Here is a 27,728-nt window from a genome sequence, read left to right as displayed (position 1 = left end):
ATAATCACTCTTGGAAAGATCATGTGGTCTTCTGAAAAGAACTCCAGTTTCGCATTTCTCAGACAATGGTCCCTCATCCAGACCATCTGTCTGGTACCCCTACTCTACTGTCATCCTGCCCCGGGCTCACCAAGGAGACCCTTTGCCAACCACTCCTATACCACTGTAGTTGGCCTTTAATTTCCCTGGATATTCTCTTATCTGTAACTGAAGCTGGATTTTCTACAATAAGTGAAGTACATTCCATGTGAGAATGTAGAAATGAATAGGAGGCAGAGGATGCAACAGTATGTATGTTTGTTTATATAGTGAGGCAAACTGGGCCAAGTAATGAAAAGGCTGCAGATGTTAATTAATTCCAGGAGGTGGGAATGAGCTGTCTTCACGTACCTGTCAAACAAAGCTGTCCATCTTTGTTAATAACATCAATCCTAGACTATTGCCTTAGAAAAGAAAAAGATTACTTATACTGTGATCAAGAACATTTATTTCCATAGAAGCATACTAAAAATATTCTGAATGTCTCCTTAAAGAAAAACAACAAAAGAAATCCAGGGCCTCCAATAAAAAATGTCATCAACTACCACTGAAGATGAGCTGCCCTTTTTCCAAAAGGGAAAGATTAAAAACCCAAATGTTTTAAATAAAGGAAGATATGGACATTTAGTATCAGCTAAAATGACAGCGCCCATCATGATACTTGATTTCCATGCCATTGATTTTCTTTAGGAGGAAAAAAGAAGCCTGGTTTCAAACACCAGGCCATGATTCGTGCTCACCTCCTCATTCTCTAGTGCAGTTAACCGTCTCTGTTTAATAAATATAGCAGCTACAATATCACAAATGTTTGGCCCAAAATGCCTGAAACAATATTGGAATGCAAAAATGTGCACTGGCATATTTGCATTCAACTTCCAACTTCTCTTCACATGAAAACCAATTATTCCTGCTGGTAGGGCTAACATTTTAAAAAAGGAAAAAGTAAAGCAGCAAATAAATTTAAAAGCACATAACAGATAATAAGGGCAGGTGCAAAGGGTCTCAGGAACAGATCTTTAAAAAAATAATCAAAAAGGTTAAATATTCTGTACCAAGATGCAATAATAAATGCTTATAACCCAATTTCCAAAAAAACAACAACAAACAATTGCCACCTGACCCAGCATCTTAAAACTCTAATGTTGATTGTAATTAAATTTTCAATAATAATTTTTAGTATGCAAAACAGAAGTTTTTTTCACCCAACCTAAGACGTTGAACTAGCATTGTTATGAAGAATCAGAGCACCCTCAAAAGGAATTACTCAGAAAGTAAACATTTACATTTATTTATTTTTCTCTAAAAAAGTGCTTCCAATAGGTATAAAACATGGGCCTCCTCAAGCAGGTCTTCTATAAGATGCTGCGAAATATCTTCCCTGTAAATGAGGGATGTTTACAATGATAACTGAAGAACCTAGAGTTCTTCCCACTCGACTCACTAACAAAAGGAAATATACAGCAGCCACAGAGAAATCTGGCCCTTTATTACTTAGAGGTCTGTTGTGTTTCCTTCTCTTGCCCACCTATACAACAGCATCCAGTGCAAGCTTAATTATTAAAAATTCATGTCTTTGCAGTATACATTTTTTCCCCTGGGAGAAAATAGATGTATATACTGCAATGTAAAGCTTTTGCAGGTAAATGTTGTGAATAGCACTACATACATTTCAATACAACATAGAAATGATGTACCAAATACAGTACTTTCTCAGTTTTCTGGCATAAAAAGAAGGACCAAGGAATTTATGCCTGTTGGAGCAAATGGGCTCAGATTTTAGGCTCAAAATACAGCAAATTGGCAATAAGTGGGTTATGGGTAAGAAACAAACTAAAGAACTAAACCCATTGGTTTTCATGTGGAGAACAGGTGGGATTCTAAAGGGCTGGGATAACAGCAATGCCCATTATCAACTACCAGCAGGATCTATTCTGTGAACCAGTGCAAACAAAACAGTTAAAAATGCTTCTCAAGAATTAAAAAGTGCTAAGCTCCCCTGATTCCCTATTACTGAATGCTCAGTTTTGACACCTTTCTAGTCCTTTCTTCATTTTAAAGTGGAATGAAGGTATTAGAGTTTTGTGAAATTTCACATCTCAGTGATTTAACTTATTTATATTATATCCCAGCCCTTATTCTGTATTTATAAAGTGAAATGAAGTATTTAAGTCACCAACATCCTAATTTTAAAAGGGAATTTGTAACAATGATTAAGCAAAAAAGTGCCTCTGGATTATTAGTTCACTAGGAATTTTTCCTGATTTTACTTCAGCCAAATGAAAATGGGCATGAGGAAATGTGATTCCTGAAAACAACCTAACCCACCCGACCCAAACATTCAGTCATTTTGAAGGCATTTCAGTGTGTTCTGAAACCTGAACTGTGCACTGGCCTTTATTAAAACTCAAAGCTCTAGTTCATTCCTAACAGAGAAGCACACACTCCCACGTAGGCGCTCCCACTGCCTTCCACCATCACTGTGAGGCTACCCAGAAAGTCCCCTGTGTGCCCACAGGTGACAGCACTTTCTTTCTGAGATGAAGGCTTTTTGGGGTATTGCTTTGCCCTTTAAAAGCATGGAGGGGCCACTCTTGCCCAGAGAATGGTACAAAGGCTGCTACAATCTACAATACATCCAAGCAGACACAACTTTCCTTTAGAACAGCTTATTGCACTACAAGATAGCAAAAACAAGGCGTCAGTTCTTAAAATAAACATGATTACATTTCTAAAAAGGATGTGGCTAATATGATCTACAATTATTAAATTAAAGCATTATTACTCTAATAAATACCAAAGAAAGGCTAAACTTCAAAACACACACATATGTTTGTATACACACATATACTACAAACAGATAATGTGTGTATATACATGTATGCATGTGTAGATGTGTGTATACATAAACATAAATATATATACATAATATACACGTGTGTATATATGTATATATGAAAGTCACATTAAGTTAGGAGAGGGCAGCAAGGGAATTAGCAAAAAAAAAAAATCCATCTTCCATCCTCATACTTAAGAGACCTCCAACTCTGGATTTCCACTTACTTCAAATATGTACCCCTTAGGAATACTATCTGAGGCAGCCATCTGTATTTAATTTGTAAAATGCAAAGAGGCTTCAAAATCCATATTGCTTACCAGAAAAATAGTGAAAATTTCTAACAAGGTAAAACAACAGCTAAAAATAATTGAGGTTACTACTACTGCATATGTGTATGTCTTACAAATCGGCAAACCCAAAGCCCACATTTGTACATAAATACCCACACACATGCTCAATGCACACATGTCAATATATGAGCATTTTGCCCTCATGAAAATGATTTCTAGAGCCGAGAACTCAGAGCTGTATTAAGACATGAAGACAGCAGCTGGCTAAGCTAATTGATGACGGTGTGCAAAAATAAAAATCTAGTCAGCCAATGCTGCACATTCAAATGTACCAGAAAGAAGAGTTTTCAAATGTCACTGGTAGCATCAGAAATAAAAGGAACCGAGGTTGATGAGGTGGAAAGAAGGGGGAAAAAAAAGGATGTAATAAGCAAAAGAGAAAGAGAATGCTCTCCAATGGAGTAGGATATAAAAATATACACATACCCATATATCTATTATCTATGCATATATATATATATACATATACACACACATACACATATGCAAAGTGTGCATGTGCATATTTTAAAATACACACATGGACACTTTTTACATGTATACACACTAACTTTTTGCACACTTCTTTTGAACAATCATTTTGATTATTCCTGTAGGTGTATATGTTTGTTAAACCATAATTTTCTTTTCTTTTTTGCAAAGATAGTTGTGCTGCCAAGCAACTTGAGGTAAAGGCATTAGAAGGGTTTAACTATAAGAAAAAAAATGGATTGCGATACTTCCTATGGGAGACCGCACAAAAAGCAGTTGGCTGGTTTCATATTGCATAATAGTGCTCTGTTCCTCGATGAAGTAAACAATGTTCCGTGCGTCAATTTGAGGATCCGTCCCCGGACCCTCCACAGGGCTGGCCTCCCTATGGCTGGAGGTGTGCATACCCATTCAACTGACCTCACTGGAAACATACATTGTATGTGAATTCATTTTCAGTTTTTTCCTCAGTAAGTATACTTGGACTTCATTTTTTAAGCAAAGTACATTGTGCGTAAGGTGTCTTGGTGAATCTGTACAGCCTTGGCAAGAGCTTGTGGGTCTCTACCATTGCTCTGTCCTGAAACATGACTTCCTTCAGCACTGCAAGAGAAGTGAAAATCAATATGTAAGGGATACCCTAGAGAAAGAAAATTTTCTTCCTGGGATAAAAAGTACAATAATTGTATCACTGTTGTTATTACTCATTAGGGAAAAAACCAAAACAGATAAACCCTCACGTTCATAGTAAATAAGTTCAGAGTTCAATATAAAAGCAACAATTTATAGAGTTTATTCAGCTTAACATCATAGGACCTATTTGGCTTAGTTGGAATGCTAAAGTCTTCATTCTGAATCACAACCCTCTGGAGTAAAAATCTGTATGCTAAGGCATAATAGCAGAAAACCTTTGAGGTTCACCCTTACCCTGTGTGCCACAACATCTCAGAAGTTTTCATAAACAGAGAATACCATTATTTTTCTGAGAATATATTTGGATTATGGGTTCTGAAAATAATAACTTCAAATCCATTTATCTGAATTATTTTATGTTTGGTACAAAACTAAGCTCTATTCCCTTCTGTATTGTTAACCAGGAAGCCATAAAAAAATTTACTGGTTCACTACAATGAAAAACTGGGTGTGGAGAAGAACAGCAGAAGCTCAAAATTCAATTCAATGAACATTTATTAAGCACCTACTCTGTGACTGGCACTCAAAAGAGTAACCAGCAATACCTGTGTCCTATTACATTTTACCTGTCATGTTCTTTGTCCACAAGATGATATCTGGCTCTGAATGCTACCAGGTGAGCATAATACGCTGGTGCAGGTATTGAAACAGATCGAGTACAACGCACATATGTATGGCAGAGTTGGTAAGTTAGTAGCTGAAGTTCATCCGCAGTAAAACAGTTATCATCCCACAAAACATGATAGTGTGAGGGACGGCTGGTACCCTGGGCAAAGAGCAACAGCAATTCTCATGGAATAAAAAACTTTTGGAGCAATACTCATACTCACTCTCTCACACACACACACACACACACACACACACACACACATGCATGCACGCACACACAATCACACACGCACGCACACACAATGCACAGGCTTAATTCCTGTTCTTTAGTTTAGTTTTGTTCTTTTTAAAGGCAGCTTGTTAAATTAGTAAAACTGATTCAAGTTTCTTCTCTGGTCCAGTCACCAATCTTCCTAATCTCTTAATTTTTTCTACTCCTTCCTGTTCCCATTCTTACTTTTATAGTACATGCCTTCCACCCCAGCCTCTCTGCCTTCATTCTCTGCTCCTCTCTAGGTTATCTTTGATGCTACACTTACTACTTTGGGTGATTGAGAGTGAGTCATTTACCTTGCTTGGGTCCATTTCCAAGTCTGTAAAATCAGAGGGTACCTGAAGTCTCTCTTAGTTCTAGATCTTTGATTTTAGGAACCACTACTGCCAGGATAATTTTCCTTACACACACATATGGTGATGCCACACCTATAACAAATATATGCACTAGTAGTGCATGAAGCACCATGCATGACACCAGGGTTATAAAGATAAAAATGAAATGGGACCTGCCCTATAGAAGTTACAACAGAGACAAGTAAACACCAAGCATATATCTGAAGCAAGAGTGCAGGAGCACTAATATCTCGGGTTCAAGAGGAAGCACTTCAGCTGAGCTTTGGAGGGAGGGGGGGATTCTAAGAAGCCAATGGGAAAAGGGAGAGCATTCCAGGCATGGGAGACAGCTTCTGCAAAGGTAAGACATGGGATGTTTTGTAAGAGGAAAGGAAAGCTGGATAATTTGGCAAGACTGTAGATCAATCAATCAGACATTTCTTATCCATGGGCCAGGACTGGAGGCAAGAAGACTCATCTGCCCGAGTTCAAATCTGGCCTCAAACACTTACTAGCTGGGTGACCCTGGGCAAGTCATTTAACCCTGTTTTCCTCAGTTTCCTTATCTGTAAAATGAGCTGGAGAAAGAAACGGCAAACCATGCCAGTGTCTTTGCCAAGAAAATCCCAAATGGGGTCACAAAATGTCAGACACAACTGAACAACAGTGTGGATACTATGTTACTGTACTAGATGCTGGAAATACAAAGACAACATATTTGTGATGAAGACAAGTATAGCCAGCATGGTTAGACATGTAGAAAGAATAAATATGAAGGGCATAAATACAAAGAAATGAAATACAAGGTAGTTTGGGAGGGGAGGCACCAGCAGCAAGGGAGAAAGATCAGAAAAAGCTTCCTACAGAAGGTGTTGTTTAAGCTGTGTCTTGAAGAAAGGGAGAATAACATAAAATTAGTCTGAAATCTCAGGCTGGAACCTTAGCATAAAGGGCTTAAATTCCCAAACAGCAGAGTTGCATTTTATTCTAAAGGTAATAGAGAACCACTGAAGTTTCTTGAGCAAATGGCCAGACCTATGCTTTAGGTGTACAAATTTGGCAGCTATATACAGAAGCATCACGAAGAAGAACCTGGAGGTAGAGGGCTCAGTGAAGAGTCTATAGCAAACATTCAGAAGTTATAAATGCCTTAGAGTGGTGAAATGAGGTAGGAAAATGCAGGCTCCTTACTGTCTACTGAATAAGGTTTTAGTCTGACCTTCGAGGTCCTACACAACTAGGCACCTTTTCTCACATTCATCATCATTAGTCCTATCACAGGGCCTGGCACAGAACAGGCACTCAATAAACTCAATAGCATCTGACAACATAGTGTCATCATGCTTTACCTTATCTCTGGTACTTTCCTCCTGGAGGTGCCTTTGTTCATTCTGTTCCTTGCTCTGTAAGTCTATGTTCCTACCACATTTCCACCATTTGAAATTGTACCCATCATTCAAGGCTACACTCAACAAATAGCAGCTCTTCAGAACTCTTTTCCACATCTCTCCCCCACATCCCTAACATCTTTTCTTTCTTTTTTTGGGGGGTAAAGCAATTGGGGTTAAGTGACAGCTAGTAAGTGTCAAGTGTCTGAGGCCATACTTGAACTCAGGTCCTCCTGACTCTAGGGCCGGTGCTTTATCCACCTAGCTGCCCTGCTAACATCTTTTCTTCCCTGAGTCCTGCAAATCCTTTTGTATTACTCATACTCTTGCAGTTCTGCATTATGGTTGCATGAATATAGCACATCAGTATGTCCTATTTCTCTCTAACTCATTATAAGAAGATGTGAGGGCAGGGATCATTCCTCAATTCTGTTAACATCGCCTGCACTTTGCATACTGTAGATGGATTTTTAAAAATCCTGTGGAATGCATTCACCTGGAGTAAGATGTAAAATTATACTGAAGTATGTCCTGAAAGAAAAAAGATACCTGAAGTAATTTCACCTAAAGTCATCATGTAGTTTGAATACATACTAAATGACCAACAAAGTTTTACCTTTAAGAAGCTAACATTTAAAAAAAGAAATGATTCTTGATATTTGCAAGTATATGTCAAAATGCAAAAGGCTTACCTGTATTCCTGCATGACTACAGAGGTAAAAATCAAACTCATATGGATGGGTAATATCTGTATCTACTGTTGTTCCAGCTGGGATGTTTCCACTTCTTCCAACCTATGTTTTTCCCCCCCAACAAAATGTAAACAAGACATAAATAACATGAATGTACATCAGAGGGAATAAACCCATGACCTATGTCTGCTGCCTAGGCAGATCTCAGTTCTTCTGTCTAGGACTTGGGTCTCAGGTTTCCTTATCTACTTGTCTGTGGTCCTCCTGCCCAGCAAAGTGCCAGGGGTCACTCCAGCCAGGATTCCTCCCTCCCAGAGTTATTCCATGGAGCACTGGGCATAGAATATTGTAGAAAACATTTTGAACTACATGATTTTATTACCAGTTCTTCTATTTTCCATCCCTGTATATCCCCCCCCAATGCGATCCCGCCCCTCCCATCACTCTTTTCCAATTTAGATTTTAAGTACATCAGAGGCAATTTTATTCCCTTAGGCATAATAAAGCCTGAAAATTAGATAGATGCCATCATTTAAACTGTAAGTGCTATGTGTGGTGGTTCTTTGGGTCAACTGGCTAGGTCTCTTTTTGCCATATTTGTATAATATCGATGAACATGAACATTGAAGGTTTCTCTTAAAATACACAAGCATAGTTATTTATCTCTATTATTTATAAGAAAATGATGTAGTGGCAGGTTGGCATTGTGAATAGAGAGCTGGCTTGTAAGTAGGGATATCTGGGTTCAAATCTAGCCTTTAACACAAATTGGCTATATTGCTCTGGGAAATGACTTAACTGTTCAGTGCCCCTCTGCTCCAGAGTATGGCAAACAATAAAACGTAGCTGCAGAGCAGCTGCTCTAGCAGAAGGAATTGATTTGCTGCTGCTTCACTATACTAATGAAATTACAGGGCTGGTGGGGCAGTGGGAAAAGGTATTTAGAGTAAATCCAAATGAAATATAAACATCTAGGTACAGACTAAATACTTTCATGAATAAAATTCATTTGTTATGAGCTGTTAGTTAATTTAACTCTGATTTCATTTGTTTTTCTTTAAGGAGAAGTCTTCAGCCATCACTCATTTATGCTTCAGGTATTAACAACTTTGTGGCTTTTAGGCAGCTTGGTATCTAAAGTGTTTAAACTACTTACTTGCCACTTATTAAAGAACATCGATTTGCTGCCTTAGCAGTCTTCTTTCTAAGAGGATGACATTTGCCTTTTATTCCTCACATCTGTCTCTCTTCCAAGTGACTTGGTTTTCTAGCTCAGTAAACCTGTCCCTTCCTGCTATGCACATGTAAGAATGCCAACTAACCTTCATGCTGTCTGATACAGCACAAGGCAACTCTTATACTTGAGCAGCTTCTTTTCCCTAATTATTTTAATTTGGAAGCTAGTTTTAATATAAAAGTTAAATTGCAGTAAATGGTTTAATATCACACATGACCCACTCTAGCAGGCTTTTAGTTGTCTTCATTATAATCTGGCTTCTGCTAGACAGTACTGCAGACTCTTAAAATCTCTAAAGGCTAGGACTTTTCTTCTGAATCTCAACACCAACAGTTTGTAAACAGATATGCAATGTTTTCACATTAACTTAAAAACAAAATGAATTTTTAATATTCATCCAGTTGTTAGAAACACTAGAAACTAAAAAGGGTCATTCACCTCTAACAGTCAACACCTAATGAGTCTATTGCTTCTGTACCCACACTTTGTTCCACACACACAACCACCACTCCGCAAAGGCAGAGAGGGTGATTTCCATGGAAAGGTTCACCCCAAACATGTCACAAGTTGTGAGGACTCTGCTGATCGTGTGCGATGTGTGCCTGATTCATGACACTGTCCTAGATGCAAGATTACCCTTTCAGTTCTGTCAGCACAAAATAACCGTGTGTGATGGCGTTTCTGCACCACAATGTAGGTGATGCCAGGCTGGTAGTCTTTCTCCAAACTGATGCAGGCTTCTCGAATTGCAAGCAGCTCATAATATAATACCTATATAAGAGAAAGTTTAGAAATTCAACAGTGCTTTTTGTATATTTTTCATTGAAAAGAATGTTTTATACTTAAGGCTCCTTATTTTCTCTTCCCCTTTTTCAATTTAGTTTCTTATTCCATTTATTCAACATAGTTCAACATAGTTCTTCAGACTCTGACACCATGCTTCCCTACCTTCTCCCTCCACTCCTATGGCCTCTTTCTCCCATTGTTGAGTTCCTCCAAGAACTTCCATTTTGAGGAGAATGCTTCCTTTATGTATTCTCTAATCTCCACAGAACAGAAGCTCCTTGAGGGCACTGACATTCTCTCTTTTTGCTTGTATTTGTATTCCCAGTGCTTGGCACCATGCCTAGTACATCATCACTTTTTTTTGGACCCTATTTTAAAATTTTAATGATTTTTTAAATAAATAAAAGTATTTTATTATTTTCCAGTTACATATAAGGATAATTTTCAATAATTTGTTTTCATAGGATTTTTAGTTCCAAAGTTTTCTCCCACCTCCCTTCCCTCCCTCCTCCCCAAGACAGAAAGCAGTCTGATATAGGTTATATATGGTACATAATCACTTAACAAATGTTTCTTCACTGACTGCCAACTTTGTGCAGTACACTGAGTTAAGGGAAGATACAAGGTTTAAGTAAGAAATAATCCTTGCCCTTATGAAGATTACAGTCTAGTAGAGGGGTAAGAAAACCATGTAGCTATATGTGGCATTACATGCTAAATGCATTAAACAGGGGTCCAGGAGGGTGGGATGATCAGGAACAACAGCATCCCTTCTGTCAAACTGTATGCTCCTCACACCTAGCAAAACCATACAAAATCTATCTCCTGGTTATTCCAAAAATAAATGATATTGAAACATCAAAATTTAAAACCATTTATGACCTCTCAACTCTAGATTTTTTAGAGAACTAGAATTCATTACATAAGCATCATTTCTGGATTCATCCCTGGAACAAGAACCTCTGGGCAGCTCACCTGCCGAAACTGGCCCTCAGAAACACCATCTCGATAAAAGATGATGCGAGTGGGCTTGAACCGAGTTGACTTATAGAACTGGATGAGAAGTTCCCTGACCATGGAGGCCAAGTCTTGGATGATCTCCTGTCGGGGTCTTTGAACTCTTACTGTGGCACAGTATCTGCTTGGGTGGGCATCCATACTGCCTACAACCTACAAAAAAGTTGCATAAGAAAATGAAGAAATGACTACCAAAGTCATGTAGAATTACTACAAATTAATATCTTCCTTATAAACATTGTCATTATTAGATAATTTCTAATCTAGAGAATTAACAAATTATCATGCTGCAAGAGTCTCTTCATTATTTTACAGACATCTGAGCAGCACAAGGTAACACAAAAGGCTATGGAGACTCAGGTGGAAGTGGGTTTTATCCTGGCTCCAACACTCATGAACTGCATGCTTATGAACAAATCAAAACTCCTGAGACTCAGCTTTCTCATCTGAAAAATGTGACTAGTATTCCCCTGATGATGAGTATATCGCAGGGTCATTTTGCGAAGGAAACAAAACACTGCATGCGAATCCTTCTTGTAAACTAAAATGCAAAAGAAATGTGAGCATTCTTTATTATATGTAGCCTGGGGTAAAACTCTGCCCATACCACCAACAAGGGGAAGCATACTACTGACAGATAGGATAGTAAGAAGAAGGAAGGAATGAAGAAAGAAAAACTGGGAAATAGAAAAGATGAATGGAAGAGAAAGGAAATGAGGGGGGAAAACACATAGTTTGCCAATAATAACTGCTTCAAGGTCCATTCAACAGTACTAGCTCCCAAAGCATCATTCTGGAAGTTTTTTCTTTAAAATATAAATTTAATGATATCAAAAATTAAGAAATACAATTAAACATATAACTATGAAATTCCATTGAGAAAGTTTAACGAAAGGATAAGAACACCTTTATATAAAATCATAGAATTTCAGAATTGGAAAGAACCTCAAAGACCATCTATCTAATCCATAGATGAATGGGAATCTTCTCTAAAATATCTTTGCAAGTAGTCATTCAGCATAAACCTACCAAGGAAGCCTGTTTCACTTTTGGAAAACTCTAATTTTGGGGATGTTTTGTCACTTTTTTTGCTCCTATGTTCCCTTCCAATCTTCTTTTATTCCATAAGTTTATTAGACTGCTGCATTCCCTCTCCTCTGTAAAAAATATTTTAACTTAACTGGTGGGCCTAATCTGTGGACTGCTGCCTGGCTATCTGCCTGTTTTTAATTTAGTATGGGCTGTTTAAAAATTCCCCCACTGCTTCTCCCAAATTGATAAGCAAACAGCCTCTTCCAATTTAACAGTAAAGGGTTTATTTAGATGAATAAACTTAGGGATAAAGGCAACAAAAGTAAAATACACCTGACTGCATTTTAAACTTTCTTTCCTGCTGGGCTCATCTCTCTCGCCTGAGGGTATGCTGGCGCCCCCCCCCCCCAACACCGCAGCCAGGCCCTAGTTCACCTCCCCCTCTCTATCTCACTGCTTGCACTTTCTCTCTACTTGTTCTCCTTTCACTGTCAGCCCCCCAACCCTCCTGCTCCTGAATATAAACCCTTCTCTCTCACTGGACCCTTGGCCACAATGAGCCCATGCAGATGCCAAGCTAATTTGCTGGCCGCCCCAGGGCCGTAGCAGAGCCCCAAACTGGGCACTCTGGGAGCTCGGGGCTGGATGAAGGAAGCTCTGGTGTCCCTCTAGTGTTCCTCAGGCCTCCTGCCTCTTTGCTTGCCACAGCAGTCACACCACTGCGGGAACTGGGGGTTTTCCTCCACGCAGCTTATTAGCCCAGCTCAGAACCCCCTGCAGCTGAAACTGAGGGGGAGGGGGCGGGGCAGCTCCATTCCAGAAGCCTGAGGCTAATTTACACCTCCCACTCTCTGAGTAGTAGTAATTTGTCCTGAATCACTTCCATAGTCTTTTCCCCAAAATGTCCAGCCCTCTAACCATTTTTTGTTGGTTTTGGTTCTTGTTTTTTGTGCAGCAATGAGGGTTAAGTGACTTGCCTAGGGTCAAGTGTCAAGTGTCTGAGGCCAAATTTGAACTCAGGTCCTCCCAAATCCAGGGCTGATGCTTTATGCATTGCGCCACCTAACTGCCCCCCTCTAACCTCCTTTGTAAGAAAAAGTTAAGTGCCTGGGCAAGTCACTTAACCCCAATTGCCTCACTAAAAAAAAAAAATAAAAAGTTAAGTAAAACCAACAGATAAACAGAAAAATGCAAATTAAAATAACTCCGAGGTATCACCTCACACCTATCAGAGTGGAAAATATAACAAAAAAGGAAAATGGTGGATGTTGGAGGGGATGTGAGAAAATTGGGATGCTAATGCTCTGTTGGTGGAGCTATGAAAAGATCCAACCATTCTGGAGAGCAATTTGGAACTACTCCCAAAGGGCTATAAAACTGTGCATACCCTTTGATCCAGCAATACCACTGCTAGGTTTATATCTCAAAGACATCCCCAAAAGAAAAAAAAAAGATCTATTTGTACAAAAATAGTTATAGCAGCTCTTTTTGTGTGGCTAAGAATTGGAAATCAAAGGAATGCCCATCAATTGGGGAATGGCTGAACAAGCTGTGGTATATAATGGTGATGGAATATTATTGTGGTATAAGAAATGACAAGCAGGATGATTTCAGAAAGGCCTGGAAAGACTTCTATGAAATGAAGTATACTGAACAGAGCAGAACCAGGAGTATGTTATGCAAATAACAGCAATATTATTCAATTAAGAATTGTGAATGACAAGTATTCTCAGCAATACAATGATCCAAGACAATCCCAAAGGACTAATGAAACATACTATCCACCTCCAAAGAACTGATATTGATCAAACAGATTGAAGCAAGCTATTTTTCACTTTATTTCTTTCATTTTTTTCTCCTGAATTTTCTTATACAAAATGAGTATGTTCATGTTTTACATAATCGCACATGTATAACTTTTATCTGATTGCTTACTGCCTTAGGGAGGGGTAAGAGGAGGGAAGGAAAGAGGGATAAAATTTGGAACTCAAAACTTTAAATAAAAATGTTTATTTAAAATAAAACAACAGATAGAATTCCATTTCAGATTTTTTTGTTTTTATTTTGTTTTGTTTTGTTTTTTTTTGGTGAGGCAATTGGGGTTAAGTGACTTGCCCAGGGTCACACGGCTAGTAAGTGTCAAGTATCTGAGGCCGGATTTGAACTCAGGTACTCCTGACTCCAGGGCCGGTGCTTTATCCACTGCGCCACCTAGCTGCCCCCTAAAACATGATTTTTTAAAAATCTGAAATGGTGGCAGCTAGATGGCGCAGTGGATAGAGCAGCGGCCCTGGAGTCAGGAGTACCTGAGTTCAAATCCGGCCTCAGATACTTGACACTTACTAGCCGTGTGACCCTGGGCAAGTCACTTAACCCCAATTGCTCCATAAAAAAAAAAAAAATCACGTTTTGCTATATCCTTTGTCACTTAAGGCACAATAATTATTCTATTACATTGCTATTCCCAAATCACTGGACGTAGAGGCTAGTTTCCAATGTTTGTTATCATAAATAAGACTACTACATATACATATTTTCCTTTTAATAACATCTTTAGGAACAGTTCTAATTGGAAATACTATTACTGGGCTAAAAGCTATGATCAGTTTTGTAATTCAATTTAGAAGGCCTAAATATACTCACCAAAGAGAGTGAACTGATTCACAGCTTCAGTACCACCAACCAACAATGAATTTTATTATCTTTGCCAATTTGACAAGTGGTAAAATTACTGCCTCACTTCAAAGCTGTAATTTCAAGTTCTCAGATTACAGACTTGGAAGTTTTTCAGGTGATTATTAATAATGTGTTAATTCTTTTAAGAACTGCCTGTTGCATAATCTTTGATTACTTATTCACAGGGGGGATATGTATTATTCCACTTTAATGTGCCATAGTTATAGCTTCTGGAGATTTGATTTTTATTCGAACATTTATTTAGGTCAAAGGTCTTCCCCTTACGACCTGCTTTGTTTATTTACTTGGGATGCACTGCCTTTTGCTGTGTAAAACCTTTTTTTTTTAATCGAGGTAGCCCAACCAGTTCATCTCCAATAATTTCTTCCATTTCTCTAAAAGTCATCATAATCATAAAGATGAACTAATTCCCCTTACATGTTTAAAAAGCTTAACTGATTTAATCAAAATTTATTGTAGCAAATGGTATGAAACATGGATCTATTCCCATTTCTGGATAATCATCTGATTGTTTTGGTTTTTAATGAATGATGATTTCTGTATAACCACTTCTTTCTTTCTTTTTTTTTTTGGTGAGGCAGTTGGGGTTAAGTGACTTGCCCAGGGTCACACAGCTAGTAAGTGTTAAGTATCTGAGGCCAGATTTGAACTCAGGTCCCTCCTGACTCCAGGGCCGGTGCTCTATCCACTGCACCACCTAGCTGCCCCCTAACCACTTATTTCTGTTTATACATGCTTTACAATTTCAGATTTTTCTCCCTCCCTTCCCTCCTTCCCCCCTCCCCTAGACAGCAGGTAATCTGATATAGGTTATATCTATATATCTCTATACATATACATATAGATATATATATGCACACACATATATATACACATAATAACATTAATCCTATTTCTGCATTAATCCTGTTACAAGAGAAAGAATCAGAGCAGTGATGCAAAACCTCAAAATAGAAAAAAAAAACAACAGCACCCAAAACAAAAGAAATAATATGGTTCAATCATCATCTATACTCCACAGTTCTTTCTTTCTTTTTTTTTCTTGGATTTGGAGATCCTCTTCTATCATGAGTTCCCTGGAACTCTTCTGTACCATTGCATTGGTGAGAAGAATATAGTCCATCACAGTAGGTCAACACTCAATGTTGATGATACTGTGTACAATGTTCTTCTGGTTCTGCTCATCTCACTCATCATCAGCTCATGTAAGACCCTCCAGGTTTCTCTGAACTCTTCCTGCTCATCATTTCTTACAGCACAATAGTATTCCATTGTATTCATATACCACAACTTGTCCAGCCATTCCCCAATTGATGGGCACCCCCTCAACTTCCAATTCCTTGCTACCACGTAAAGAGCAGCTATAAATATTTTTGTACATGTGGGTCCCTTTCCCCCTTCCATGATTTCTTTGGGCAAAAGACCTAAAAGTGGGATTGCTGGGTCAAAGGGTATGCACAGCTTTATCGCCCTTTGGGCATAATTCCAAATTGCTCTCCAGAATGGTTGGATCAGCTCACAGCTCCACCAACAATGCATTAGTGTTCCAATTTTCCCACAGCCTCTCCAACACTTATTATCTTCCTTTTTTGTCATTTTAGCCAATCTGATAGGTGTCAGGTGGTACCTCAGAGTTGTTTTAATTTGCATCTCTCTAATCATTAGAGATTTAGAGCATTTTTTCATATGGGAATAGATAGCTTTGGTTTCTTCATCAGAAAACTGCCTGTTCATATCCTTTGACCATTTCTCAATTGGGGAATGACTTGGATTCTTATAAATTTGATTTAATTCCCTATATATTTTAGAGATGAGGCCTTTATCAGAAGCACTGGCCACAAAAATTGTTTCCCAGCTTTCTGCCTCCCTTCTAATTTTGGATGCATTGCTTCTGTTTGTACAAAAATTTTTTAATTTAATATAATCAAAATCATCCACTTTGCATTTTATAATATACTCTATCTCATCTAACCACTTATTTCTAATGTGGGTGGAGTCTTGTATTTCACCACATCTACCTGTTTAACACAAAAAACAAGTAAACCACCAATATATTTATTAGAAATTTCCTTTTACAGACTTATTTTGATTTGTAAAGAAATTACAATGGCCATTTAATAGACATAGATTTTATATGAAAAGACACTGACTCCTTAAATGTCCACAAAACATCATATATGCTTAGGTTTCCCTAGAAAATGACCTATGAGCAAGATCACCAAAATCAACTTTCTATATTCCAGCCATTTACTTTTTTTTTTTCCTATTACAGTAAATTTCTTAGGAATGTAAAGGATGACTCAGAACTTAACATAAACTAAGAGAACCACCACCAATATTTTGTGGCACGTGTTTTAACTCACAAGAATGACCTAGACAGGGCAGCTAGGTGGCACAGTGGATAGAGCACTAGCTCTGGATTCAGGAAGACCTGAGTTCAAATCTAGCCTCAGACACTTAACACTTTCTAGTTGTGTGACCCTGGGCAAGTCACTTAACCCCAACTGCCTCACCACAAAACCAAAACCAAAACCAAAAAAACCCCCCAAAAAACCCAAACAAACAAACAAAAACAGGGCAGCTAGGTGGTGCAGTGGATAGAGCACTGGTCCTGGAGTCAGGAGTACCTGAGTTCAAATCCGGCCTCAGACACTTAACACTTTCTAGCTGTGTGACCCTGGGCAAGTCACTTAACCCCAATTGCCTCACCAAAAAAAAAAAAAAAAGAAGAAAAAAAAAAGAATGACCTAGACAAAAAGTATACCTCCAATGAACTAGAAAAAGGAACAAACAGGCTTTCGATGTGCTCTCTATAGGAGAGCACATATTGAGTTACATGGCTTACAGATGTGTAGAGAAAAGAAAATCCTGCTGTAAACATCGTTCATTAATTTCTATATGTGTGTGTGTATTTATGTGTATATACAAACACACACACCCCATCAGCCACAAAACCACATTCTAATTAGGAGAACACAATGTAGTCTTCAAGGTTTTTCCCAAATACTTTATGTATGTTAAGAACAAGAAGATTCCATGCCAAATATGGCCATGGAGATAATTCTGTTCAGTGACTTCTGATCATCGACATCAAGCAAAGTATCAAACAGGGAGACTGTTCACCAAAGGTGTTTGCTAGAGTCATGGAAGATACTCTGGGCAAAGTCAAAATAAAAAAGGTATTCCCTCTAGAGATTCCCCAGACATTATGTTGATTGTATCGTGCCCTGCTATAGTTTCTCAAAGAGATCCAGTCACTCAAAAAAGATCAGCCTAGCCACGCACAAATGAAAAACAAAGTGGATGAAGAATACATATTGCCTAAGTTATGATATGCAGTTGGATGAACAAACCACTAATCCATCAGTATGTCTATCTTGGACAGGGTACTGTACTATAGATAAATAGTGAACTGGGCCTAGAATGGAATAAAGGAGGAGATTGGGCTGGACAACGTCTGGGAAATGACATAGCACTTTTAATGACCCCATTGTTTCAAAATCTTCTCTTCTGAATACTAATGTTCTCCTTGTGACAGTGTTCAGTTGTAGTTCATGCAACACCATGATCATAAGACGATCACAATTGCAGATGACCTAAAGGTAGCTACAAGCAGGTTGGAGCATTTTATTTGCACAAGAGAATTTAAAAACATCAAGGGATACATGATAAGAAAAACAGATGGACTAGAAATATAGTAAGAGTGGGGGATAACAGATGAAGAGCTAAAATGTAGAGCTGTCCATGAAATATTAAATTAGAAGGTTTCTAGCATATTAAATATATCATTTATGAAGCTACTTTTAGAAAGGTATTGACAAGAATTACACTGGATGAATGGACAGAGATGGGTTGTGATTTATACTGTGAAAAGAATGCCCACATGGAGGAGATCATGGATCCAATGAAGTGCTGCAGCATAAAGTGCTGTTTAACAGTAAAGAGCTAATTTATTTTACTTTGTCAAATAATTTAAAAACCATTAACTGGGGTAGCTAGGTGGTGCAGTGGATAGAGCACCAGCCCTGGAGTCAGGAGGACCTGAGTTCAAATCCGGCTTCAGACACTTAACACTTACTAGCTGTGTGACCCTGGGCAAGTCACTTAACCCCAATTGCCTCACTTAAAAAAAAAACAAAAACAAAAACAAAATCATTAACTGAAAATTAACTAATGACATATGACAGAGTACTATAAGTTAATTTCTGATATTTATCAAGTCCACTTGTAAATCTAATGATATTTTAGGAATGTTGATAAGCTTATAAGAAGCAGAAAGGAACTCAGTAAGCCAATGGTATGAAATGGAGACTCGCAGCTTCATACACATTCTTCCTTTTGTGTTCTACTTTGTATGTGAACTTAAATTCAGAATAAAACCAATAAAATTTAAAAAGAAGAAACTCACAGCAGCAATTGAAGGTTTTTTCCCATCACCAGCAGGTGGATGAGTGACATCTGCTCCCAAAAAGATCACTGGTTGTTGGAACACAGAAGGTCTTTAAGATAAAAAAAAAAGTATATGTACACACACACTTTAGGCTACTACTAATGGGTTATAAGTTGCTTAATTACAGAACTTCCTACTTGCAATAGGTAAAAATCCCTCATGTATAGGAAGAATACACAAGTGAAAAGAAAAAAGCCTGTGAATAGTTTGTTCGGTAAGCCTGTTCTACTTGAAAACTTTTATTTGCTTAATTCATGTTTCACTATCCCACAGAAATATTTTAAAAATATTACATTATGTCAAATCAATGATCTCAAGTCTAACATTCTGACAATGGTAATAAGGAGAAGCATTACAGATACCCTCAAAGACACTGACAAAAGACCAGCAAACTACCCCAAATATTTTCACTATCTCCTCCCTTTTGTAGTATAATACTAAAGTTTATGTAAAGAAATGCTACAAATCACTTAATTCAACTTCCTATCTTTACATTTGAGGAAACCGTTGCCCGAAGAGAAGTGATTTTCCTAAAGTCACATGGCTAGTAAGCAGCCAGAACTAGGAGTCACATCTTCAGGCGTCTAGTCTAGTCTAGTGCAGTCCACTTCTCCCTCTCCCTGCCCCAGATTCTCTTTAGTTATTCTAAACCTAGACTAGAATTTGTTCAAACGCATCTATATTCACTATATCCCCATTTTATTTTATGCATAGACTCATTCAAGATTCAGCTCAAGTACCACCTTCTACACAAAGCCTTTCCCAATCTCCCCAACTACCAAGGCCCTCTTTCTGTCTTATATTTAGCTACCATGTTTTTATTCTGTTGCATATACTTATACATTCACATTCACACATGTATATGTGCATGCACGCGCGCGCGCGCACACACACACACACACACACACACACACACACACACGTAGCCAATGTCTCCTCTGTTAGAATGCTTTCCTTTTTTGTTTTTGTACCTTCAACACCAAGCACAGGAACTGGAAAATAGCAGGCATATAAGAAATGTTTGGAGCAGCTAGGTGGTGCAGTGGATAGAATGCCAGGCTTGGAGTCAAGAAGATTCCTCTTCCTGAGTTCAAATCCAACCTCATACACTTACAAGCTGTGTGACCCCGGGCAAGTCATTTAACCTTGTTTGCCTCAGTTTCCTCATCCACAAAGAGAGCTGGAGAAAGAAGTGGCAAACCACTCCAGTACCTTTGCCAAGAAAACCCCAAATGGGGTCATGGAGAGTCAGACAAGACTGGAAACGACTGAAGAATGATAAAGAAATGTTTATTGACAGATAGTCCTCTGTATTTGTCTTGTGTTTTTTAGCTTCCATTCCTTAGCTCTAGTCCCCTCTTCCTGGGATGGCTATTAAAATATTATCCTGTCCTTTAAATTTAAGAATGTAATTCAAACGCTATACCTTATCCAATGAAGTCTTGCCTATTTATTCTTTACCTGTACCCTGCCTGCCAGAGTCAGAAATTATTTCAATCCAGAGACCTTACAAAGTGCTTACAAGTTACTTAAGTATATGTGAAATTCCCTGAAAAAATTCTAAGCTCTGTGAAGGCAGGGGCAATATCTTATTAATCTCTACCAGGTTAATGGTGGAGATCACAATGAATTTAGAAAATCATTTCAGGACCATGTTTTTACTTTGACACTTAACCCCAAGATATGATCCTAAAGATATAAAGGGAAAAAAACCCAATGCAATTCACTTCACAAAATATCACTATCACATATTTTGTACTTTAAGAAAATAAAATAACCTTATGTTTAAAACAATGACTATTTTAAAATCCTTCATATATCTGTAGTACTTTAGGTTTGTAAGTAGTTTTTTTCATAACCATCACATGAAGTAGGCATGCAAATATTATCCACATTTTTACAAATAAATAATAGGAAACTCAGATTAAATGTTTAGGCCCAAAGTCACACAAGCTCTAGTGTCCATATGAACCAGGTCTCCTTACTCCAAATTCAGTTTTTCCCACTATCCCATCCTGCCTCACTAAAAGATGATTTAAATTGGATAATTCTAGAATGCAGAGAACTATGGCTGTGCCATTCTTTTCAAACAGCACCTAGAACATGGATGTGTGGACTCTGTTGCTTGAAGAAAGCTTTTTGAGGATGACAGCGACTTATCCTTCCAAATAGAGTAGAATATGACTAGTTTTCCTAATAATTTATGGCCAGATACTCGCAAGAGTTCTTATTCAGTATTCAAAATGAACTGGAAGCAAAAGTTTATAATGATTCTGATAAAAACTATTTGATAAAAACTTAAATATTACAATGGGTAAACAAATCCCTGTACTAATGGGATACTTAGAGAATTAAATGTTGTTTCTCCCAGAACTATCTTTGATAGGTTATGGTAATGCAAAGCCCAATGGGGTCATTAATAGAAATATAGTTATTATTAGATTATCTTACCTTTGATGAGGTACAAGGATATTATTGATTCCTCCTAGTTTAACATTAATCTTTAGGCACAGGTTTGAGAGGGTCTGAGGAGATGTTTTTATAACATTCTTGACTTGAACACACTGAGTAGCCATCCCCAAAAGTGTGTCTCCTACTCTCTTCACTTCCGCTGAGGAGCAAATATACATATTTCATTAGGAAAAAGCAAAAGCATAACCTTGAGATCAAGCTGGCTATATACTACTATCACATCATAATTTTACTTGTTTAATTTTTTTTTTTTTTAGTAAGGCAATTGGGGTTAAGTGACTTGCCCAGGGTCACACAGCTAGTAAGTATTAAGTGTCTGAGGCTGGATTTGAACTCAGGTACTCCTGACTCCAGGGCCGGTGCTCTATCCACTGCGCCACCTAGCTGCCCCTACTTGTTTAAATTTAAAACAAAATGTCAGATTGATTTTAGGACTGTCTCTAGCACTTAATTATATTTAAAGAAAAAAAAAAACCTGAAGATCAGTCAGTCAATAAAATTCATTAAGAACTTATGTGCCAACCCTGTGCTAAGTGCTGGGATACAAAGGAAGGCAAAATACAGTTCCTGCTCCCAATCTAATGGGGAGGCACAACATGCAAACAACTATGTACAAACAAGTTATATACAGGATAAATAGGAAATAATCAGCAGAGGAATGACACTAGGAAGTCAGGAGGTGGAGAGGAGGATGGAAAGAATTCCTTGGACGAAGGAGAGATGTGAAAACATCCAGACTCAGGAGACAGAGTTTTCTTGTGAGAGGAATAGCAAAGAGGACAGTGTCACTGGACCACATAGTACATACATGGCAGGATGTAAGGAGACTGGAAAGGTGAGGGAGAGACCAAGTTTAAATGACAACTGAAAAAAAACATGGTATTAAATGAACTTCTTACCATACACAGGCGTCTTTCCAGGCAGAATAACAATGATGAGCTGCAATCCTGAGTAGGTGTTCTTGAGATGTCGGAACATGGGCTCCACACTGTCTGCACCCTGTGCATATTTGCAGAAACAAGGCTGGCCCTGGATGGGCATCCCTGCATCCTTGGAAATCTTACGGAGCTGGTCTGTGAAACCCCTTCAGAGAAGAACCTTTGAATGTATTAACTTTCTCTAGGAACAACATGAAGTATCAGGTAAGAGTGCAATGTATAAGATGAGGAATAAAGTGAATAAGACGACCATGTGTTCAATAAGAAAAATTGGAATGAGTAACTATTTAAAAATGAAGATGACTGGCAAAAATCTTGGCTTTAAGGGAATACAGGATTAGATAACAGTAAAAAAAAAGTTATTTTTTGCATTTACATTTCATTTGCATTTTTGCATATTGATTTCCTAAGCTCTATGATATAATATGCATTTTGATTTATTTAGAAACAACAAGGGAAAGCTCAGTCAGAAAACAGTGTTAGAATTAAGTGGTTAGCTTAAAATAAATGTGTATTTATTGCAGATTTAAATCAGCTGGACCAAAATTTAAAAGGTCCCAAATTAAGGACCTTGTCCTTCCTTAAACGTGGGTCAATAACAATGACTTGGGAACAGAAGATAGGTTTTAAAAAAACAAAACACCCCAAAATCTTGTTTTTGTTTAACAACAACAACAACCAAAAAGCCAAACAACTGTGATAAAAATGAGGAGGGAAAACTTGAATGGCAGGTTATAGGGCCAAATATGATAAGATTCCCTTTAAGCCAAGAGATACAGAGAAAGCCACAGTAAAAATTCACTGAGGGGGCAGCTAGGTGGCGCAGTGGATAAAGCACTGGCCCTGGATTCAAGAGGACCTGAGTTCAAATCCGACCTCAGACACTTGACACTTACTAGCTGTGTGACCCTGGGTAAGTCACTTAACCCTCACTGCCCTGCCCGCCCCCCCCCCCCCCAAATTAATTGAAAATACTGAGAAAGAATTGGAGGCGTTTTCTCTCACTGATTTCCAATATTGGCTATCCAAGAAATCTTTTAGAGATCAATCATTTAAGTCTTTAAGATCTGCTGACAGATTATAATTCATTTCAAAGAAGAATCAGATTACTATACACAGTAATCAAGTGTATTTAGTATTGTGAGGACAAGACAAAATTGTTAAATAAATAAATTTTAACATCAAATTAAGACGAAAAGGCTTTAAGAAAGTAACAAGTCTTACTTCAATATTTCTTCTCGGCACTGTCTCTGAGTTGCAAAACAAGCTATAGCCCACATTTTGATCTCAACACCTGTGTGGAACTGTTTTCCTCGCATGTCCCAAACTCCATGACTTGGAGTTGCTACTGTTCGATTCTAAAAAAAGACAAGACAAATTTGTACAAGTGGTGCTAAGAACACTTATACTCTATTTAAATGATACACCATTTTTCTGAAATCAGAAACCTTTCACCTTATGCCGAGAAATAACTGGTTTCTCTCTTTATCTCACATATTGACCCTAAATAGAAAGCAGAATCACAGCAAAACAATCTAAAAAAAATCTATTAGCAATTTAATTTTAAAATGATCTATACTACCAGTTTAAACAAAGAGGAGTAGGGGAAAAACTTAAAATGCCACCTCAACTCAGCTGTCCTTCTGTTCCACCCTTGAAAAATGGAATATGTATGAAGAAGAGACAAGCGAGGGCTTTTACCCGTCCTCCATACTGCAGCATTGGAGCAGGGAGTACACGTCCTGTTACATGGGCCATTTCATCCCGAACTTTAAACTGAAACTCCTGAACAAATGGGTCAGCATCATAATTTGCACTTCTCACCTAAAAACATTAAAAAATGTGCAATTGTTAAGAAAAGATGAATTTAATCACTTGGTATTTAGAAACTAGTTATTCTTCAATATGTTAAGTCTGTGCTTCATGGTTTGTTTTGCTAATGGAACCATAAATGTCAAGGATCTAACAATTTTCACAAAATTTTACAATAGGAGATAGTAACATTGATCAAAATGTCACAGTGATAGTTAAGTTTATTTATTCAAACACCCAAAATGGCCTTTCATAATGCTTCCTTTCTTACTAAGTTGAAGTATATCCAAAAGACATATCTGAAAATAGTGAACAAATGGCTCTGCACCACCAGTTAAGAAAAAAAATAAAATTGGGAAAATCAAACTGGCTGGACAAACCTATAAAGATAAAACTGAGGAAAAGGATTATTTAATTAAAAAAAAACACAACTTGGTGGCAAATATAACAAAAATCCCAAAAAGAGAAAAAGACCTATTTGTATAAAAATATTTACAATAGCTCTTTTTGTGGTGACTAAGAATGGGAAATCAAGGGAATGCCCATCAATTGGGGAATGGCTAAACAAGCTGTGGTATATGATGGTGATGGAATATTATTGTGATATAAGAAATGACCATCAGGATGATTTCAGAAAGGCCTGGAAAGACTTGCATGAATCGAAGTATAGGGAAGTAAGCAGAACCAAGAGAATGTTGTGTACATTGATAGCAGTATTGTTCAATGAAGAACTGTGAATGACTTAACTATTCTCAGCAATACAATGATCCAAGACAATCCCAAACGACTAATGATGAAGCATACTATCCACTTCCAAAGAAAGAACTGATACTGATTGAACAAACTGAAGCATGCTATTTTTCACTTTTCCCCATTTTTTCTTTTATTCAAGTTTTCTTGTATAAAATGACTAATATGGTAATGTTTTACATAATCATACATGTATAACCTCTATCTGATTGCTTACTGCCTTAGGGAGGGGTGAGAAGAGGGAGGGAAGGAGGGATAAAATTTGAAACTCAAAATTTTAAAGTCTGTATTTCTATTTTCCTATTTCCTTATCTTTGATTTTTATTAGTTTCCCTTTTGTGGTTTAATTAATTCTCAAGTAATAAAACCTGATCCTTTATGAACTAAAAAAAAAAATTAAAAAAATAAAGGGGTTATTGAAACCTATTGCTTGGTTTATCACTTAACATATTGAATATTGAATCTTGCTGATTGAAGTCTTATTTTTTTTTTCATTTTTATTTTTTAGTGAAGCAATTGGGGTTAAGTGACTTGCTCAGGTTCACACAGCTAGTAAGTGTTAAGTGTCTGAGGCCGGATTTGAACTCAGGTACTCCTGACTCCAGGGCTGGTGCTCTATCCACTGCGCCACCTAGCCACCCCAGTCTTATTTCTTGATAAATTGATTACCACTTTAAGTATCTGCTACTGTTATACTAGATAGAGAATTCATGTACAAGATGATGTGGTTTACTTGCTAAAAGAAGATTATGTAATAATGTCTAATATAATCATCTATTTACATTCATTTATCATTTATATGTCATTATACTCTGGGTTTGGTTTGGAATTATTGTATATATTACTAGTATATCCTCAGTTATGCAACATAACATGCATTTTTACCATCATACTGTCTTTGGTGAAATTAATATGAGATTTATGAATTATGGAAACTTATCATTTCAGAGACTAACTGCTCTTATTGTGAGCTTTAATGCAGGCCCTGGAGAGACGGGTACATGTAAGTCCATGATTTGCTTAGGATGGCGACTATGTAGACCACAATTGCTGGACACAGTCCAGTTTCGTCCTCTCTCCCTCCTAAAATAACCTAGTTTAACTGAACTTGTTTTCTTTTTCTCTCACTCAGTCTAACGGCATGGTCAGAATCCATCCACCTGTAGCCTAGCACAATTACTGGATGTCTCGAAACCATGAGATGTGGTATGATAACCTTTCCATAACATTTTCAGGTGTCATGAACACGTTACTAAATTTGGCTTTGATCCAGACGTATGGTGGTAAGAAGTGTTATAGATTGCATAACTACCTCAACCCTGTATTATATAAAGGAGGGGAATGTAATAGAATGTATTAATTTGATCATTGATAAAGCTATGGTAAGGTTTAGTAAAAAAATCCAGCAGTTCAAAGGCCCACCCTCTGCAAGACCAATGCCAAAGCGTCCCGTTCATGAGGGACTGCCCCTTTGGACAAAACTTTTCTCTCTCCCTTTTCTATATTTATATTAATATATTGTTAGTTAGCATAGGATATTACATTCTGTTATTTTTGGCTTTCATTGAGCAAACCCATTCGGGGTTTTTCAATGAAAAAAAGGGGGGAATGTGGTAAAAATTATTTGTGGTAAAGATTAATATCGAAAGTTCTAGCTGAATCATTTGGGAGGGGCCACAGCTGGACCACTCTGAGATTGTGCATGCTACTGAGCAGCTTTTGAAGGACCTCCCCTTTTGGGGAAGGAAAACTCAACCAGAAGGGAGGAAACTTCTGGTAGGAGGGGCGTGTTCAAAAGTTCACGCTCTTTTGGTCTGGCATTCATTCTGGAGGTGTCCTTGGACCTGGTGGATGCATCTGTTTTGCTCCGTTTCGGGAGACTGCATTTTTCTAATGAGCACCTGTAAACTGACTAGGGTTGGTGAGTTTAACCCTAAATTCCTTTTAACTAGCTTAATTGAGAACTGTCTGGGAGTGAATAGGTTAAGTTTAGAATATTTCTCTGTATTTCTATTTTCCTATTTCCTTATCTTTGAGTTTTATTAGTTTCCCTTTTGTGGTTTAATTAATTCCCAAGTAATAAAACCCAATCCTTTATGAACTAAAGCTCAGAGGCTCCTTTTCTTATTGGCCTGGGAGGAACATATAAAAAGGAAAGTTCAAAGGGGAGATTAAACCTAAAAGAGTCCCTCATATTTCTGGGACCCCAATATTAAGGCTAGTCACCCTAATAATGCCCCATATATCAAATTTTGGCCCTCACAATAGAAATGTTTATTATTTTAAAAAAATAAATAAAAATACCATGGCTATTAAAAAAAAAGAACAGGAAAAATACTTAGGAAAACTATTCAGTAACTTGGTTGAAAATAAATTTAGGGGCAGCTAGGTGGTGCAGTGGATAGAGCATTGGCCCTGGAGTCAGGAGTACCTGAGTTCAAATCCGGCCTGACACTTAACACTTACTAGCTGTGTGACCCTGGGCAAGTCATTTAACCCCAATTGCCTCACTTAAAAAAAAAATTGGAAAAAAAAAGAAAGAAAATAAATTTAAACCCTTATGTTTAAACGATATACTTTAGTAAATTCCAGCTAGATGAAAGACTTAAAAACATGAGAAAAAATTAAAAGATGGAAGAAAATGGAATATATGTATCTAAATTGTGGAGAAGAGATTTCCTATTCCTATTTAAAAAAAGAGGAAATTGGGGCAGCTAGGTGGTGCAGTAGATAAAGCACCAGCCCTGGATTCAGGAGGACCTGAGTTCAAATCTGGCCTCAGACATTTGACACTTAGTAGCTGGGTAACCCTGGGCAAGTCACTTAACCCTCATTGCCCTGCCAAAACAA

The 27,728-nt window shown here is 37.6% G+C and overlaps 1 protein-coding gene across 1 annotated transcript in view; it reads right to left on the bottom strand.

Moving 5' to 3' along the window:
* Positions 1–2,401: 2,401 nt before the first annotated feature.
* The window catches only part of LOC122751134 (protein argonaute-3), a 110,461-nt gene continuing 85,134 nt past the window's right edge, over positions 2,402–27,728 (bottom strand). Inside the window, exons 10-19 of the mRNA XM_043998073.1 lie at positions 24,018–24,140; positions 23,541–23,674; positions 22,278–22,462; positions 21,358–21,517; positions 18,865–18,955; positions 10,686–10,880; positions 9,561–9,695; positions 7,688–7,789; positions 4,956–5,155; positions 2,402–4,299 (exon numbers count right to left, since the gene is read on the bottom strand). Coding sequence (XP_043854008.1) covers positions 4,191–4,299; positions 4,956–5,155; positions 7,688–7,789; positions 9,561–9,695; positions 10,686–10,880; positions 18,865–18,955; positions 21,358–21,517; positions 22,278–22,462; positions 23,541–23,674; positions 24,018–24,140 — 1,434 coding nt within the window. The 3' untranslated portion in view covers positions 2,402–4,190. The remainder of the gene's footprint in view (positions 4,300–4,955; positions 5,156–7,687; positions 7,790–9,560; positions 9,696–10,685; positions 10,881–18,864; positions 18,956–21,357; positions 21,518–22,277; positions 22,463–23,540; positions 23,675–24,017; positions 24,141–27,728) is intronic.

This window comes from Dromiciops gliroides, chromosome 3 (genome assembly GCF_019393635.1).
Source record: "Dromiciops gliroides isolate mDroGli1 chromosome 3, mDroGli1.pri, whole genome shotgun sequence".
NCBI classification, from domain to species: domain Eukaryota; kingdom Metazoa; phylum Chordata; class Mammalia; order Microbiotheria; family Microbiotheriidae; genus Dromiciops; species Dromiciops gliroides.
The sequence above is the reverse complement of the archived record's forward strand: the minus strand, read 5'-3'. Positions and strand labels throughout refer to the sequence as shown.